General features: G+C 39.3%; 1 protein-coding gene across 1 annotated transcript in view; it reads left to right on the top strand.

The window, feature by feature from the left end:
- Positions 1–17,389, top strand: part of LAMA2 (laminin subunit alpha 2) — a 549,054-nt gene that overhangs the window by 520,378 nt on the left and 11,287 nt on the right. The window contains exons 54-59 of the mRNA XM_048490901.1: positions 2,327–2,503; positions 2,956–3,104; positions 7,158–7,334; positions 7,712–7,904; positions 13,531–13,590; positions 16,297–16,409. Of these exons, the coding sequence (XP_048346858.1) occupies positions 2,327–2,503; positions 2,956–3,104; positions 7,158–7,334; positions 7,712–7,904; positions 13,531–13,590; positions 16,297–16,409 (869 nt within the window). The remainder of the gene's footprint in view (positions 1–2,326; positions 2,504–2,955; positions 3,105–7,157; positions 7,335–7,711; positions 7,905–13,530; positions 13,591–16,296; positions 16,410–17,389) is intronic.

Raw genomic sequence — 17,389 nt, 5'->3', positions numbered from 1 at the left:
TACTGCTTATTAATGCAGCTCAGCTTTTTAAAATTTGTCTCTTAGGGTTGCAGTTATGGTCATTGCTATTCTTATGCCAAACTGCTTTTCTATGGTGACTCACCTCACTTCTCTATGTTTTGTAGTTCTCATAATCCCATGTAGAGAGATCCAATATCAGTTAAATTGATTTTTCCTGGACTATGTGCTCATGGTGGCAAGGAAACTATTCATGCTTGGGAGCATCTGCATGGTAAATCATACTCAACATCATGATTAGGAGATTGATGCTCCCAAGATGAAGAGAATGTAGGAGAATATAAAGGAAATTGGATTTAACAGCTTCATGAAGTAATTAAAAAGATGTATTTAGGGGGAAAAAACCTAGTAGGTATAGTGTTCCAAGCATTTGTTTGGATCCAATGAGATCCATTAATAGAAGCTGCTGACAGGCATTGATCTTTTCTATGTTCTTCCCCACAGGTGTCTGACCAAAGAAAGTTCATACCTGGGGTCACAGTACCAACATGAAATAACTGTCAGTCAGAAGGCTGCTGCAGGGGAGAGGAGACGGGGACAAAATCATCATTCCTCGTCTTCAATCAGAGCAGCTCTACTGATGGATGACGAGGAGAGACCGATTGCTTCTTTTCCCCTCTTCTCACTATAGCCTCCTCATCCAAGTGACTGTTAATCCATGCAAGTCCTGTGACCCAAGGAATATACTTTCCCAGTATCAGGAAGGAATAGTGGTGGGAGGAGATCCTTGCCTCTGTAGATCACTGCATACAACACATTGTTCCAACACAAGATATGTTCATTTTAGTGGGCAGATTGTGGTTTGAAAAAATTCTAAACAGCATTTGAAACTGTGAGTGCATTTGAAATTGCTGTTTTAAGCAGACATACATAAGTTTCATTATTCAGTGATATATAATATCTTCACTCTAATATCTTCCATTGAAGAAACCAGTACAGCATGGACAGTCCATGTCTTATTTATGAGTTGGGACAAGCTGGCATACTTATCAGAAAATAAAGCAATGAGAAATAACGGAGCTTAATGGATTGGTGATGGAGTATAAGCAAACCCCAGTGCAGGGAAATGTACAGTGTTGGCTATAAAGCCAATTCCTGTTCAGAATTAATACTGGCCCACTTTCCAGCATTTGGACCAACCATAAAGCATGGCACACATCAGTATGCCAGGAGGAGTTAGCAAAATTATGAGAGATTTAATTTCATTAAAATGAGCCATGATTTCTCCTGACTAATCCTACTAGTCATACCTTCAGTTCTTTTCTAACTGCTGTGCAGCATACCTTCCGCATGACAGAATGAGGAAAAGGATTGGCGGAATTCACAGCTGCCTTGTATCCATCTTAAGTTTGAAGGTTTGTGATATATTATGAGTCTCCATGCTACATCTTAGTAACCATGTGTGCACGTAAATTGCCGTCAATTTGCAGCTGACTTATGGTGACCCCATAGTTATTTCAAGGTAAGTGAGACGCAGAGGTGGTTTGTCATTGCCTTCCTCTGCAAAGTCTTTCTTGGTGGCTGTTGTGAGTTTCCCAGGTTGTGTGGCCATGGTCTGGTGGTTTTTCAACCACATCTATGACCGGCGTCTTCAGAGGCATTTCACTATAAGATGTGTTTATTGTGACATGCCTCTGAAGACACCAGCCCTAAGATGTGGGCAACATTTTAGGAACAGACTACCAGACCACAGCCATACAGTTTAGAAAACCCACAACAGCAAGTAGATTTCAGCTGTGAAAGCCTTCAACAATACATCTTCCTGTGGTGGTCTCCCATCTCAGTACTGATCCTGTTTAGCTCTGAAATCTGATGAGATTGGGCTATATACTTTTGTACATCCCTAGAAACCATAGTAATGATGATTATTTTCTTAATTGCTCAAATCATGTACATTCCACCTTTCCAGGAAATACTCAAGGCTCAACTATATTATAACATCTATTATAGATGTAAAGCATAATACAAACTAATCATAGCAACAAAGGCAGGGACATCCAAAGCAGGGTCTTATATAGTGATTGCAGCAAATGGGTGAATTCCTTCAGAAAACTTAATCTCAAGTTATTCACAGCTTGTTAAGTTAATATCAGTTTTAAACTGTGATTGCTATGAGCAGTCCTGACCATACAGCTATTGTTGACTGAATTTAAAATTTCCAGATGTTTTCTAATCCTGAATTATTAACAAATTAAGCAGATGCTTGTACAGCAACTGAATGAAAGCAAACTGCTATATGCTTAAGTGTGATGGGTTGTTGCAATACAGTGTTATAGGCCATGCTGATTTTGGTTCTTCTGTTCTACAGAATGTCTTCACAGTCAGCTTCCCTAAACCAGGCTATGTGGAGCTGCCACCCATTTCTTTTGACCTGGGAACAGAAATCAATTTGTCTTTCAGCACTAGGAATGAATCTGGCATCATACTCTTTGGTACAAATGGGGCCCCTGTAACCCCAAGAAGGAAACGCAGGCAGACTGGGCAGGTACAGAATGATTTGTTGTTTGGCTTTTTGTATCCTACAGCATAGTGAGCAGAAGACAACGTTCTGCACTGTCAAATTAATTGTTTCAACGAAGGGTTTCTCTACCTGTTAACAGAAACAAATCAAGAGCCTCAGGAAGTGACTGCTTGGAAGTTGTTCTTACCAAAGCTTTGTTGAAGAGGACTGCTTTTGAAGGGGAAATGTCCTGGTTGCTACATTATGTGCATGCTAATATAAAGTCATGGTTATCAGCGCTACAATTTGAAGTGGATTCTCAGCAAGTTCTTAATTTCTTTTAATGGAAGAATATAATGGAAGAACCAGTTGTTTTCTGTCATGTGTCAAGGGGAAGAATGCAGGGTTAGGGAATGGCCCTGGAAGAACAGTAAAGTCAGAGTACTGGTTCTGTTGAAAAAGGCTGCATCTCTAACAATAGTGGTTTTACACTTCAGGTCTATTATGCCATGTTTCTAAATAGAGGTCGGCTAGAAGTGCACATCTCTACAGGGACAAAGGATCCACGCAGACTAACCATCAAACCCGAATCTGGCAAGTTTCATGATGGCCGAGAACATTCCATCCGGATAGAAAGACTTGCAGGGTAATAAATAGAAATATTGGGGGACAGTGTATTAACCGTGAATATCTTTTCTAGTCAACATGAATTTATTTATTTATTTATTTTGTTAGGTTTTCATAACACTCTCCCACACACACACTTTCGGGCAGTATGAGAACAGAAGAATGCATTCACTGTGCAATTTTCATGTAAAAAATTGTGTCCTGACAGTGATGATTTCATTATGCCATAGATAGTTCTCTAAGTATAAGCAATACCGCTTAAGATTTTCATTAATCTAAATTGCTATGTTTAACCTTTGATACTTTTTTCCAAATACATTTTATTAATCTAATTTGTGTGGCTGAGGAATTGGATCTTGAACTAATATAAGGTACAGTTTTGAAATAAAAGGAAGAGGCATTATTGGAACTGAACTGAATTGAACTGAACGAAAACTTCTACCTGATAACCAAGAAAACTTCCCTATTTCTTTTAGGATCAGATTACAAAACACAGATGTGTTCTAAATCGTTTTGCATTACCATCAATAATTAATTTAGTGAAAAGAGGATTATACTTTCAGACCTTATACTCACTGAAATATTTTGGATGTTACCAAAGCTCTTTGCTCAGAAATATCCCCAGCATGGAGAAATGCAATTATTGCTCTAATACATAAGAAGGGTGACCTTCTATCTTCCGTCAACTATAGATTTATCAGGTTGTTATCAATATTAGGGAAGCAGAAGCTCTATGCTGACCATCTGTTAAACAAGCTCAACACATGAAGGTGAAGCAAGGATGTATTTTGGCACCTGCCCTTTTCAACTTCTCTGTCAATGACCTGTCCTCACATTTAATGGGTGTTAATTCACATTGCCCCAGGCTTAGCAATACACACACATCCTGATCTTGCTGTATGCAGATGATGCTGTATTTCTTTCCTGTTCTGGAGTGGGACTTGAAAATCTTCTGACATGTTGTAATGACTATTGCAAAGCTAATAGTTTATTTTTGAATTTTGAGAAATCTAAAATAGTTGTTTTTACTTGGAGTCCTCCTTGGTGGGTTTTGGAGGATAACATACTTGAGCAAGTTAAACAATTTAAATACTTGGGACTTTTTTCCCATTATAAATTGCGTCGGGCATTCCACCACAAAATAGCAATTGCCACTATTAAAAACATCTCTACAGCACTACTCCGCTTTTATTACAACGAAGGTCACCAGTATGTCCCTGTGACACTCAAAACCTTCAATATGAAGGTTATTGAACAACTATTGTATGAAGTACCATTTTGGATAGGGGCTTGGAACAGATCAATTGAACAAGTGCAATCAAATTTTCTCTATAAGATTCTGGGCTTACCCCATTCTGTTCCCTACACAGTACTCTGTCTTGAAACTGGCCAAAATCTCCTGGAAATGAGCATGGCTTATAACTTTTTAAGTTCTCGCTTTGTGTTTGCTTTAAGGTTGAGGGTCTCTGCCTCCAGGCCCTTATCAATCCAAACTTTAATGGGAATAGTTTGGTTGAGAGGAAAATATAGGATACTAAGATACTCCATTGACGCACTTAACATGCTTACTTTTAATGAAATCTATCGTGCCCTGAAACAAAGGCTAATCGACCAGGAACATCAATACCTGATTAGCACCACGAACAAATCTTGTTCCCCCTTATTTCTGGGGTTACCCCTTAGTCTATTCAAAGCAGCCAATTACTTGTAACAGCTAACACAGTGCAAACATTGCAGGATTACCAACTCTGGGTTCTTAAATACTTGGAGAACTGAAGGTTGGACCTGGGAGAGTGGCATTTAGGGAGGGGAAAGAACTTCCAAAGCAGAATTTTCTCCAAGGAAGTTGGATGGATGGATGGATGGATGGATGGATGGATGGATGGATGGATGGATGGATGGATGGATGGATGGATGGATGGATGGATGGATGGATGGATGGATGGATGGATGGATTTGGATTTGGATGGGATTTGGGATGGATGGATTGGGACTTGGATGGATGGATTTGGGGACGTGGATGGATACTGGGATGGATGGATGGATGGATGGATGGATGGATGGATGGATTGGTATGGAGGTAGGGATGGATGGATGGATGGATGGATGGATGGATGGATTTGGATGGATGGATGGATGGATGGATGGATGGATGGATGGATGGATGGATGGATGGATGGATGGATGGATGGATGGATGGATGGATGGATGGATGGATGGATGGATGGATGGATGGATGGATGGATGGATGGATGGATGGATGATGCTTGTAGTGTGGAGCTCAGTTGGGATTCCAGAAGGCAATCCTATTGGCTGCAAAGGACTGGCATGGTTCTTAATTTCTGGCTGTTCCTGGGCTTGCTTAATAAAGGATTGCCTGGGAGCAAGATAGCTGTGCACTTCCTTGATGCTCTCTCTTCCGGCATGGGGCCCAGGGAAGTGAGAGGACTCTAGACCAATGATCTTTCCCATTGGGCCTTCCCCTCTTCTTCCTCACTTTCCTTAAGGTTTCGAAAGTCTGTTTGGTCAGCCTAGACAGGCCACAAGAAGGCAGCATCTATGCCAGCCTCCTCCTGCTCCCTTCCAAGGCATGCACCAGGCTCTGAGACTGCACCTGGCATAGCTCTGCATGTGGCCTCACTTCCTATTTTCCTCCATGGTTCCTGCTGGCTGCCCAATTTGGAGGCATCTAAGCAACATTACCCACTGCTAGAGCCCCATGCACCCATCTTGACTACCCCACCAGAGCAAGAGCGTGGGGGAGGGGGCCACCCATGGATAATGATGAGAAGATCATGCAAAACTTTTAAAAAATAAACAAACCCCAAGCAAAACTCTGTTCCAGTCATAATGGTGCTTTACAATTATTTATTTGGTGAAGTTTCAGGCCATTAAAATGTAATTTAATTTTAAAAGGTCAGCAATATTCCTATCACCAAATGCAACTGACAGATATTGATAATAATTTGCTAATAGACAATGCCAAAAGAAACCCTTTTAGCGTAACATAACGACATATAATATACAGGATGTTAATCTATTATCTTGTGCTAACAGTTTTAAGATTGCATAATTGCTTTCACAGTACCCTCTAGTGGTAGATAGAAACACAGATGGCTCACTCCTAAAGTTTCCTAGTAACTCCTTATACAAACGTACATACAAAACCCTTTTTTTTTCTTTTGGTAAACTGGACTGGACTAGAAATGGAAAAAAGTAATTTATTAAACAAACGCTTTCATCTGTTAGTCATCTCAGAGGCTTTATTTGATTAAAAGCAGAGGACATTTCTGAAAACTCTTCAGGAAGCTAATTGCCCAGATAATTATGAACTAATTGCTTCCCATTCTAGGATAATTATAGGCTAGTGTTGAGTGCTAAGGCATATTTCTGTGTGCTCGTCTTCAGTGCCACAATATATACATGTTTTCTCTCGTTACTGGAAAAATAGCAGAGGGTGCTGAACGTTATTAGTGACATAGCTAGCAACAGTGTGTATCCACTGAGGAAAAGTCAAGCTATAGAAATGTCCAGTTTTACAAAAAAAGTTGTTACCCAAATATGTCAGGCACTTAATACAGGATAATATTGTTGAAATTATTTTGAAATAATGGAGCTAGGAAGATTCAGGGAATCATCCAGGTCTAACAGTAACTTCTGTAAGCTTTTTTTAATTACAGTTAAGACCAGTCTTTGGACTCCAGGTAATTTATGTAGATTTCCTAAACTGTGGCCAGTCCCACATTCACTCATCTTTATCAAGGTGGCTGTCTCATGCGTCTTCTAGCCATTCCCCTGACTTTTTGCATGACCTCTTTGGACAGCTCAATGCACAGCAATTTTTAAAGCTTACCCTGCTAACCTTTCTCTAATGTATAAATCTGTTAGTTCAAAAACAGGAAATCTTCACGTTCCTGAAATTAAGATGCTGTATTGTCCTGTTAATATTGTCTTGTTGATTATGTGCTGTATTGTCTTGTGTATTTCTATCCAAAACTTCTTGATTTGTTTACAAGTCTACCACATGAGAAAAAAGGTTACAACTACTAACTCACTTTTAATTGGTTTGTAGGCTGTTTGCTATACAAGTAGATGAAGACAGAAGCCAGTTTCAGAGACTCCAAACAGACCAATCTATTTCTGTTAAGAAGCTGTTTGTGGGAGGGACACCACCTGAGTTTCACACAGCTCCTATAAGGAACATTCCTCCCTTTGAAGGCTGTATATGGAATCTTGTCATCAATGCTGTGTAAGTATGCTTTATTAATGTTGGTCCTAGAAACCAAACAGTTTTTTTCCCCATCCTGTATCCCAATCTTAGGGACATATGCCTGTCAATAGAATGTACACATGGTACAATGGTACAGTCAGCATAATAAGCATTGTGATATTCCCAATTACATTGTTAATGATGTTCTTTGGACTATAATAGTGGATGAAATGAAAGAAAGAAGTCCAGAAATACTTTGGCAACATTCTGTGACATAGATTTTAAAAAACTCATAATTGTCCGTAAATAGCTCTTACAACTACACTTTTGTAAATAAACACATGTGGCTCGATTAAAAACTCGTAGCTGAAGAACTGATCCTATTTGCCATCACTGATTTCATTGTATCTCCTTAGTCCAATGGACTTCGCCCAGCCAGTGTCATTTGAAAATGCAGATATTGGACGATGTCCTGATCTAGGACCTCTGCCTGAAAAAGAGGAGGATAAAATCTCCCGCACGACAGATTTGATCCATCCAGAACCAGATGTTAAGGAGACAAAAGAAACTGCAACTCCTCCTCCGCTACCACCCTTACCACCCTCACATGTAAGTGTGCTTTTTTTCTGTTGCCTGTGCCTTTTGATTCAAATATTCTCTTTCAAGATTGGGAAACACGTTACTGCTCACTAATGTGGTTTCAATACATTAACGATGCCTTAAATTCACATAACTTTGCAAACAAATGTAGACAATACAGCTTTTATAAGAACATAAGGGGAGGCTGCTGGATCACACCAGTAGTTCATTGAGTACAGCAGCCAACCATTGTCCCTGGAGGGCAAAAAAGCCTCCCTGCTCTGATATTTAGAAGTTTGGAGCCTCTGAAAAGGGAGATTCCTGTCAGTCACAGAGGCTAGTAGAAATTGATGGACTTCTCCTCTAAGAATTTGTCGAATGCCATTAACCCCTTAATATTATGGGATAGGGAGGAAAAGTTCTCTCTCTACCCACTTCTTCAACCACATGCATAATTTTATAAACTTTCATCCTGTCTGCCAGTAGGCATCCCCTTCATCTGATATTTCAATGGATTCAAAATTTAATGTGTTTCAATGCATACTGAGTTGGATCTATGGTTCAGTTCCTGATGTTAATTATTTTGATTGCAGTCCCTCAAGATCTGAGGCCTTCATATTTGAAGGAGCACTTCTCTTGATATCAACCCATGTGCCTCTTGAGGTTTTCATGGCAAATTACTCTGCTAGGCTTTGTCCTCATTAGTAGGATCTAGTCCCTTTTCAGTTAATGTGCCTGTTGTTGCTTTGGGACAACTTCTGGAGGAATTATAGAAAGCCCCTTCATTGACCAGATTTGGAAAACTGTGCAAGGTGGTGGCATTTCTAAAGTTATTTCCAGATTAAAGAACTGGTGGGTGTAGGGGTTAATTGCTTTTGGTTAGAGTATTACTTTTAATGAAAGAATTGTACTCATGGATTCTAAATATGAGAGAAGCAGATGTAATAATTTTGGACAGCTTTGAACAAAGTAAGCTGTAAATTGCAAAATACTGGCTTTTTTGTGCCATTATTAAAAATATGGGTGTTGGCACAGGGGTTGAGCGGGGTGCAAAATCAATTCTTGCCTTAGGCTCCATTTTCTGTGGATATGGCAGTGCTCCCTTTCCAATACTTTCTGGTACGGATGTCTCATTCAGATTGGTAATTCTAGAACTCTCTGTTTAACTCAGGAAGACTTAATAACACAATTGAAAGAATCACAAAATATGAGGAGATTATTTTCTAGACAAGATCAGCCTTAACGATTGTAGACAAATGATTCTTATATGCAGCACAGAGCAGCATTTTTATTACTTCCCACAAGGTGGCGAAATTGTGACATATCGAAGAAAATACATAATTGCAATTCATAAGTCTTGTTCGAAACATGCTGTTCAATAATTTTAATACAGTCATGTAAATAAGTTGAACTGGATGATTTTTGACCTAAAGCTGGTCTTCTGTTTTCATATTACATAGTTGTTAGTCAGGGTACAATTGGACTATCCTAAGCATGAAACAAGATTTGTACTAAATGCTTATTTTCAGTTTCCTTTTTTTAACATTAATTTTTATTAGTACTTAATTTTACATCACAAAAGATACAGAAAAATCTATAAGGCCTATCAATTTCGTCTGCACTGAGTATTAGCACTAAAATAGTCGTAGTTGCTCTTTAACAACATAAGTAAAATTGGATCTTGAAAGTTACTACTGATAAACACCAACTTTTCTCCATTACATTTTATTTTAACAAGGGTATTGTGGGTTTTCCAGGCATCTTCAGAGGATCTGAAGAATTTTAACAATTCATTAATCTTCAAAACCACTAATCCAAATAATCTATCAAGGGTTTCTGTCTAAAAATTTAACTCAATTATTTTCTTGAAGTAACAAATTGAATGTGGCCATCTCCGCCAACTTTAATATCTTAATCTACTGTTCTTCAATTGCATTTCTGCACATATAGAATTCTATCATATAGAAAAAGCTGCATGTTTCCTTTCCTTCTGTTCATATGTCCCATCAGGAAAGCCTCTTGTTTCCTTTCTATATTTATCTTTAAAATCTTTTGAATTATGGAATTATTAACTTCCAAAATTCCTTAGCTTTTCCATAAGTCCACGATAAATGATAAAATTTCTTTCTTGATAATCACATTTCCAGTACTTATCTGAAACATTTTTATACATCTTTGCCATTTTTTTCTGATGTGAAGTACCAACAGTACAACATTTTATTAATGTTCTCTTTCAGATTAGAGCTTAATGCATATTTAGGCCCCTTTGACTATATATTCTTTCATTGTTCAAGTTGGATATTACAAACAAAGTTGATAGCCCATTTTAGCCTACATTCTTTCACTTGTTCTCCTTCTGTTCCAATCTCAACAAAAGTTGATATATTTTAGCAAATAACATGTTCATTGTTTGTACTTCCACTTTAAATCTCATCTTAGTATCATCAAAACTATGCCATTTTTATCTAATTTAAATCTCTCGTATAATTGTGCATCAGAAAACCAGTCACAAATCATACCTTTTGCCTGTAAAATGTTCTCTGGTTTTCATTTTACATTTCCCTTGCAAGAAATCTAAGATATTACAATAGACAATCAATTTCCTTTGACAGATCATTTTGCATGTTCTTCTTGTCATTAAAATCATCCTGGTGTTAAATTTATTTCATAAACTCAGAATGACACATCTAATATAATGATTATTAAAATCCTTGTTTACTTTAACTTAATCGTACCATAAATATGCATGCCATCCAAATTTCAAGACCCAAAAATCTTATTTTCAGTTTCCTTTGAGGTAGGCTTTAAATTAGATGGAGTTTAATCTGGAGAACCAGCTTTGATTCCCCACTCCTCCACATGAGCAGTACATTCTAATCTGATAAATCAGGTTTGTTTCTCCACTCTACACATAAAACCTGCTGGGTGGCCTTGGGCTAGTCATTGTTCTCTCAGAACTCCTTCAGTCCCAATCTGTTGGAGGGAGAGGAACGGAAGGAATTTGTAAGCTTATTTATTTGTTTACTTGTTTGTTTGTTTGCAATTATGCCCTGTCTTTTACTGTGGTCTCAGGGCAGGTTACAATAAAAACCATAGAAAATTTCATCCCAAAATGGTAAAATTACAAAAAAAAATCTTAAAACCAGTGTTGAAAAATACTAGAGTCAAGACAGTGTCTAACCAGCTCCACACAAACACAGGATGACCATAGACAAAAGAAACAAAGGCCAGGATACTTCTATTCAGATGCTCCCACCAGTGACCTTGCTATCTCCATTGACACTCTCATGCTATAGTCTTCATTGTTACTCAGACTTCTATTCAGATGCCCTCAACTATTGACCTGGTTGCCTTCTTTGTTACTCACAGACTATGTTTCTCCACTCACCCTGGACACTCCAACAGATATATATACTCCACTCGCTTTCCCAACATCAGATCCTCTGAAGATGCCAGCCACAGATGCAGGCGAAACGTCAGGAGAGAATGCTGCTAGAACACGGCCATACAGCCCGGAAACCACACAGCACCCAAATCTTAAAACCCTAAAACAATTGAAAATCTCAAATGCCCACCCCATCTACCCACGAAAAAAGGGGGGACACCTCAGGGGGCCTCCTTTGAAACTTCTTACAGTTGAAAAAAGTGAGGTATAAATCCAAACTCTTCTTCTTCTTAGATGTTTCTGCTTTTCCAGGCTAATAATAGAGGATACATTTAACAGGTGCTTCATGAACCAAGGAAACGGTTTAGAAAGTAGTTTTTTACAGTAATAAGATGGCAAACTATAGTGTCTATACAAAAATGGCAAAAAGAAAATTAATCCTGGTCTCAGATGCCGTCTTTGGAAATATAAAAGAAACCTTTTACATTTATATTAGCTGCAAAAGCACTATAGATTTTAAGGGTAGGATTTTTTTTACAAGGTCCAAGAAACTGGGGACTCATATATATAAAAAACTCTTTTTGTGATGAGATTAGTGGTATATGCCATGGTTTACTTGAGATTTATTCTGTCTCCATATGAAAGACTTAATGGTTCTGCCCCACGAGTATACCTTTCCTGTTTCTTGTCCACAGCCTTTTTTTTGCTTTAAACTGCTCCAAAGTGGAGTCCTTCCAGAACAAATGCAGATTAAGAAACTGGGGAAAGTTGTCCTCTAGAATAAGCTTTGGATGGTACCAAATCACTTATCCCTTGACTATGGAGACTATCCCCTACAGGAGAACTGGTGCCCATTCCAGACCTAGAGCTTCAGTTTGGGATACTCCCCACCTCAAGAAGCCCATAATATTCCTTTGGAAAGAAAATCTGAATACAAAACTGGAACAGCTACACCCCCAAATCATACACCCCCAAACTCTGGGGACTGTTCCATGTAAGGGACAGACAGTGGTGTCCAGTCCAAACAGTGGTTCTGACACTATTCTATTTGGGTTTCACCAAGAAGCCCTTAAGATTATATAGGAAAGATGGTTTGAACTGAAGCAGCTGCATCACAAAGTAAGTTTTGGACCACCTCAAATAACAGTACCTTGAATGTGGGGTGTTAGGGTGTCTATGATATATGGTGCTCCAAAGCTTATTTTAGGGTGCATATTTTAAGCATACTCAGTGTTTGTGGATGGACTCATAATTAAGGATCTAGGAAGTGCAAATAAAGAACTCTTCTGAGTATTGCTGCCCAATGTGGCACCTGCACCATATTTCAGGAAAGTGGGCAAGGCCCTTGTCTAGAAGGGCTTGTAGCTGAAAGATGGATTTCACCTTGAAACAGCTGTCACCAAAGAAACTGGTAATCTGTAAACTTCACTGATGTACAGATCTCATACTAGGGATGGAAGTAGCAGTGGCTATTTTGGTTGATTGTGGTTCCAAATGTGGCTGTCTGTGAGCTGAGGAGTGAGTGCCACAGTGTTAGACCAATATAATCCCATATAATGTTCAGAAGCCTAAGAGTTATGGTGAGCCATAGATACCTTCATTCATGTTTATGCTTACTTCCTAGTATATTACCTGTCAAGGATTTTCACTGCATTCTCATACCTGCCTTTATCTTGTATGCCCTTGAAACTAAACATGTTCACTTCTTGGTGCTAAATAAATTTCCTTTCACAGTCATTTGCTAGGACTTCATTCTGCATTTAGCGATGTGCTTAATACAGGCTTAAGCATTCCTGTATTTGCATTTTGCTAGCAATGTCTTATTTATCAAGTAACAGCTCAATCTACAGGGAGTGGCAGAGGATTGGCACAAGGAGCACCCCTGCCAATGGAGGGAGCAGAAGCACTGGCAGCTGGCCACCTCTCAGCTCCACAGCAGCAGACCGCAGAAATCCTGGCTGTCATGGAGCAACACTGCAGCCCAGGGCTTGTAGCTCCATTGTTGCCCTATGGAGGGTTTCCAGGGAGCAGGGCTCCCCCCCTTCTAGTTGCCTCCCTGTGCTGCCTGGAAATGCAACAGCACTTCTGCCCCTTGCTGCCCCCAGGAACTGGATTGAGCTGTGAGATCTGGATTTTTAAATCCAGGTTGTTGGTGTATTGTGATAAGAGGACTTTGGTTATTAAAAAGTCCAACCACGTTTTGCTAGAAATGCTTCAACATGTGATATCAGTGACTGTTGCTCTTGCCTCATGTTATTTACTGCTTCTCAGGATTTGCTTGCTGCTGAAGTGAAGAGTGCCCATATTTCAGCTGCCTTGGATGCCCTGATGGTATCTTTTACTGTTTTCCCCTGGTTTCTTTCAGCTGCTTTATTTAACACAGCCAGATGAACTGCAGTGCTGTTTCACTGATGTTATCTTTCTTCTGGTATTAAATGGCATTCTCTCCACTTGCTGAGTGCCAGTCCAAGCTTTGTCTGAAGACAAATGTGTGAGACAGTCAGATGGCAATCTTTCCATTTACTGAAAGCAACTGAAAACATCATTTTCCTGACATTCCGAAAATAGCACACTAGAAAGTATTTCAATTAAAGAAATTAATTGAACCCTTCTTTTTGAGGCTTTTGTCTGATGCATGTCTAGCTTTTTTTTTCAAATTGTGGATGAAATGTAAACTCAGATGCTTAAACTAGTTTTCCACTGACATATTTAATATTATTTCAGCTTCACTGAATAGCCCCTGATCTCCCACCCCCCACCCCAATTAAAAGTTGATTCTAGATTGACTTAATATATTTTAATCTCTGTACGGATTGTGTATAGTAACAGAAAGAAAAACTACAGGGGCTACATTAAACTTGAGGTGGGTATTAATCAGGCAGGATCACAGAATAATTTCCCTTCTAGTTGTGGTTGCTAAAAGACTGTCATCACACATTTGTTACAGGGCACTTCCAGACAGCCTTCTAGTTCAATGTACTGGCTCAGTGGTAGCACTGAACTAGGAAGTGCAAAAGGAAATATCTTTTAAGGAGATAATTTACCTTTTGTGAGAGTAGAATATCTGTTCCTGTTCTGGGCATGATTGTAGCGCAGATCACAGTTATCTCACTTGTCCATCTGGCAATCAGTACTCTGAACGTGTGGATTGGGCTTGATCCATATTTTCATACAGAACATTGATCACCCATCCAAAATGTCTGGAAGTGCCTCTAGTGTTTTTCTTGTTTTCTTCCTTTCTCTTTTCATTGCATCTGAGTGTGAATTGAGAGAACTTTTGTCCCATTAAACCAAGTGAAACCAATTTCTGACCGTTGTGATGATTTCTTTTTTTTTTTTTAACATGAGGAAAATGTTGGTGGGAGTAAAATAAAAAAAGGAAAGTCCCCTTAAAAGGCTAATGTTCTGTTTCCTGATGCATTTTTATGGTGTTTTAGAAAAGTACAGTACAGTACAGTAAACCTTTATTAGGCATAGAAAAGATTTATGGGGGGAAGTGACATTTGCATTTGGCATTGTGACATCAGAGGTTGGACTCTGCAAAATTATACCCCAAACCTTGCCCTCTGTAGGCTCCATCCCTCAAATCTCCAGGAATTTCCTAACATGTTGGCAGCTCTATGTTTTATATAGCATCTAATATAAAGATGATACTGCCTGGACAAGGAACAGCTTAGGATCAGACTTCCTAATCTTTTTAAAGAGTTAATATTAGCATTGTGTCCTTGCTAGAGGGTTTAACTCTTTCCCTTCAGATCATTTTTCTTTCTCAAGCCGCTATTTGCCTCCAAGGGGAAATATACAGCCATTGCTATTGATTCCTTTTTTAAAATGGAAAAGTTCACGAGTCCCCTGATTTTATAGCTAAATGGCCCCCTCATCTCCTCCTGCAGTGCTGGACTGAAACTATAGTCTCTGATACTGACATAGCAGAGGCCGCTGTCACTGTTGCAGTGCTCTGAACTTACATGGTTCAGTTGAACTCCACAGAAGAATTTTGTGAATGACAGTGCACCTAGGTTCCCAGAAACCCCCCCCCCCAATTGGAGGTGGGGTATTCCCCACTTTTGGGGCTCTCACTCTGTTGCCTTTCAGCCTGCCAACAGGGACTTAACTGCAACAAACTGAGGCCTAGGGCAAAAAACTGTATGGTAAAGATAGTTTCTACCATAGAGTTTTTGCCTATATACTTTAGCATCCTCAAGTCACCAGTGGAGTGATGACAACACTTCTGGTGCTAAGCAAAAGTGATGTTGATTCATCACTGGTGACACAGGCTTAGGCCTCAGCTTGCTGTCGTTAAGTTCTCCACACACACACCCCATCCCCTGCCAGATTTCAGGGGATACCTGGCAACCCTAAGTGCAGCCCTTTTGAGCAGCCTGTTTGCAGGCCCATTGTTTTGGTCCTCTGCCCCTTTCATAGTAGCAGTGCTCTAGTTAGTATTTTCATTTTAATATTGAGGGGAAGAAAGTTATGGAGTTTTGAATTGTATATAAGCTAGGAAAAGATGGGTTGGCATCACTTGTTTAACCTTTAGATGATTATCTAATTTAGAGTTGCCAGCTCTGGGTTGAGAAATACCTGGAGATTGGGGGAGGGGGGGGTGAGTCTGGAGAAAGTGGGGTTTGGGGAGGGAAGCAACCTCAGCAAGCATGCCAGGGAAACTGATCTTAGTCACCTGGAGATCAATTGTAAAAATGGGACATCTGCTGGTGCTACCTGGAGGTTGGCAGTTTAACTGCTACTGCTTAAAAGAAGGTGAAGCAGCCATAAAAGATTGTCCAAAAATACACCCAGCTGAAATTGGCATATCTTTGATCTTCAGTTTAGAAAGTGAAGTGTTAGAAAGAAAAAGGAGAAAGAGGCATGAAATTCCAGAATATTCTTTCAGTACAGCAGAAAATGGAACTTTGCCTTACACACAGCTGATTCTGGAAAGAAGACCCATCCTTCAACATCAAACATGGACTGTTTTCTTTCAAGAGCAAGTAATGTGTCACGAAGAAGAGTTTAAGACATGGTCTTGTTTTGCAGGAATTTTGCGCTGCTGATAGGGAGCCAGTTGTGTTAGAGCGTGGAAAGCAGTTTGGTCTTTCAAGGAACAGCCACATTGCCATTGCATTTGATGACACCAAAGTAAAGAATCGGTAAGCCTAATTTTTGCAATGTGTCAAAAAAAAATCTTGATGGCTGTATGCTGCAATGGACTCTGGATGTTTCTAAGTCCCTTCAAGCACATGGAACTGAGCACAAATGTTTTTTTAAGACTATCATATAAGATTTCAGTTCAATAAGTACACATGTGTTTCATTCAACTTCAGCCCTACATTCTTTTTTAAGCTTGCCATTCTTCCAAAATTAGTGTGACTTGATAACCCATCTGTAAATCATTTCCAAAATAATTTAGCAAAAAGAAATAGAGGAGGGAAAATTAAAGTAGCCTAGTTTTTCAAAAAGTCAAGGCAAATAATATAATTATCATGAGGTTCTTAGAGTCATTATACTATAAATGCTAACATTTATTTGATGTAATAGCTACGTTTTAAAGAATTGCCCATATACAAATTCAGTAGAAATTTTCTAGATTTGTTGGTTAAAACATTTTATTCATCTTGTCCCTAACTCCATTTATTATCCTGTCTGTCCTTTAAGAAGCTCAGGACAGAGCAAGTACATTGTTCCCTCCTCCCTTCCATTTTTTCCTCACAAGAACTCTGTAGCTAGATAAGGCTGAGAGAAAAGTCATTTGTTTATATTTTATTGAATTTATTCACCTTGCCTTCCCCCAGCAGAAGCCAGGCTCAGGGTGGCTTCCAACAGAAATAGTACAACCACAGTACATTACAAAAGTTTCAAATTTAAACAACTTCTTACATTAGGAAGAATTTTTTACAGTATGAGTAGTTCAGCAGTGGAACTGGCTGCTTAGGGAGGTGATGAGCTCCCCCTCACTGGTAGTCTTCAAGCAGCAGCTGGCTGAACACTTGTAAGAGATGTTCTAGGCTGATCCTGCATTGAGTAGGGGGGCTAGACTAGATGTATGGCTCCTTTCAACTCTCTGATTCTTTGAAGAAAGAGGTTAAGAAGAGGAGGAGGGAGGCCAGGTTGTATATGGCCTCAACCATAG

The sequence above is a fragment of the Sphaerodactylus townsendi genome, linkage group LG01 (genome assembly GCF_021028975.2).
Source record: "Sphaerodactylus townsendi isolate TG3544 linkage group LG01, MPM_Stown_v2.3, whole genome shotgun sequence".
Lineage (NCBI taxonomy): Eukaryota > Metazoa > Chordata > Lepidosauria > Squamata > Sphaerodactylidae > Sphaerodactylus > Sphaerodactylus townsendi.
The sequence above is the reverse complement of the archived record's forward strand: the minus strand, read 5'-3'. Positions and strand labels throughout refer to the sequence as shown.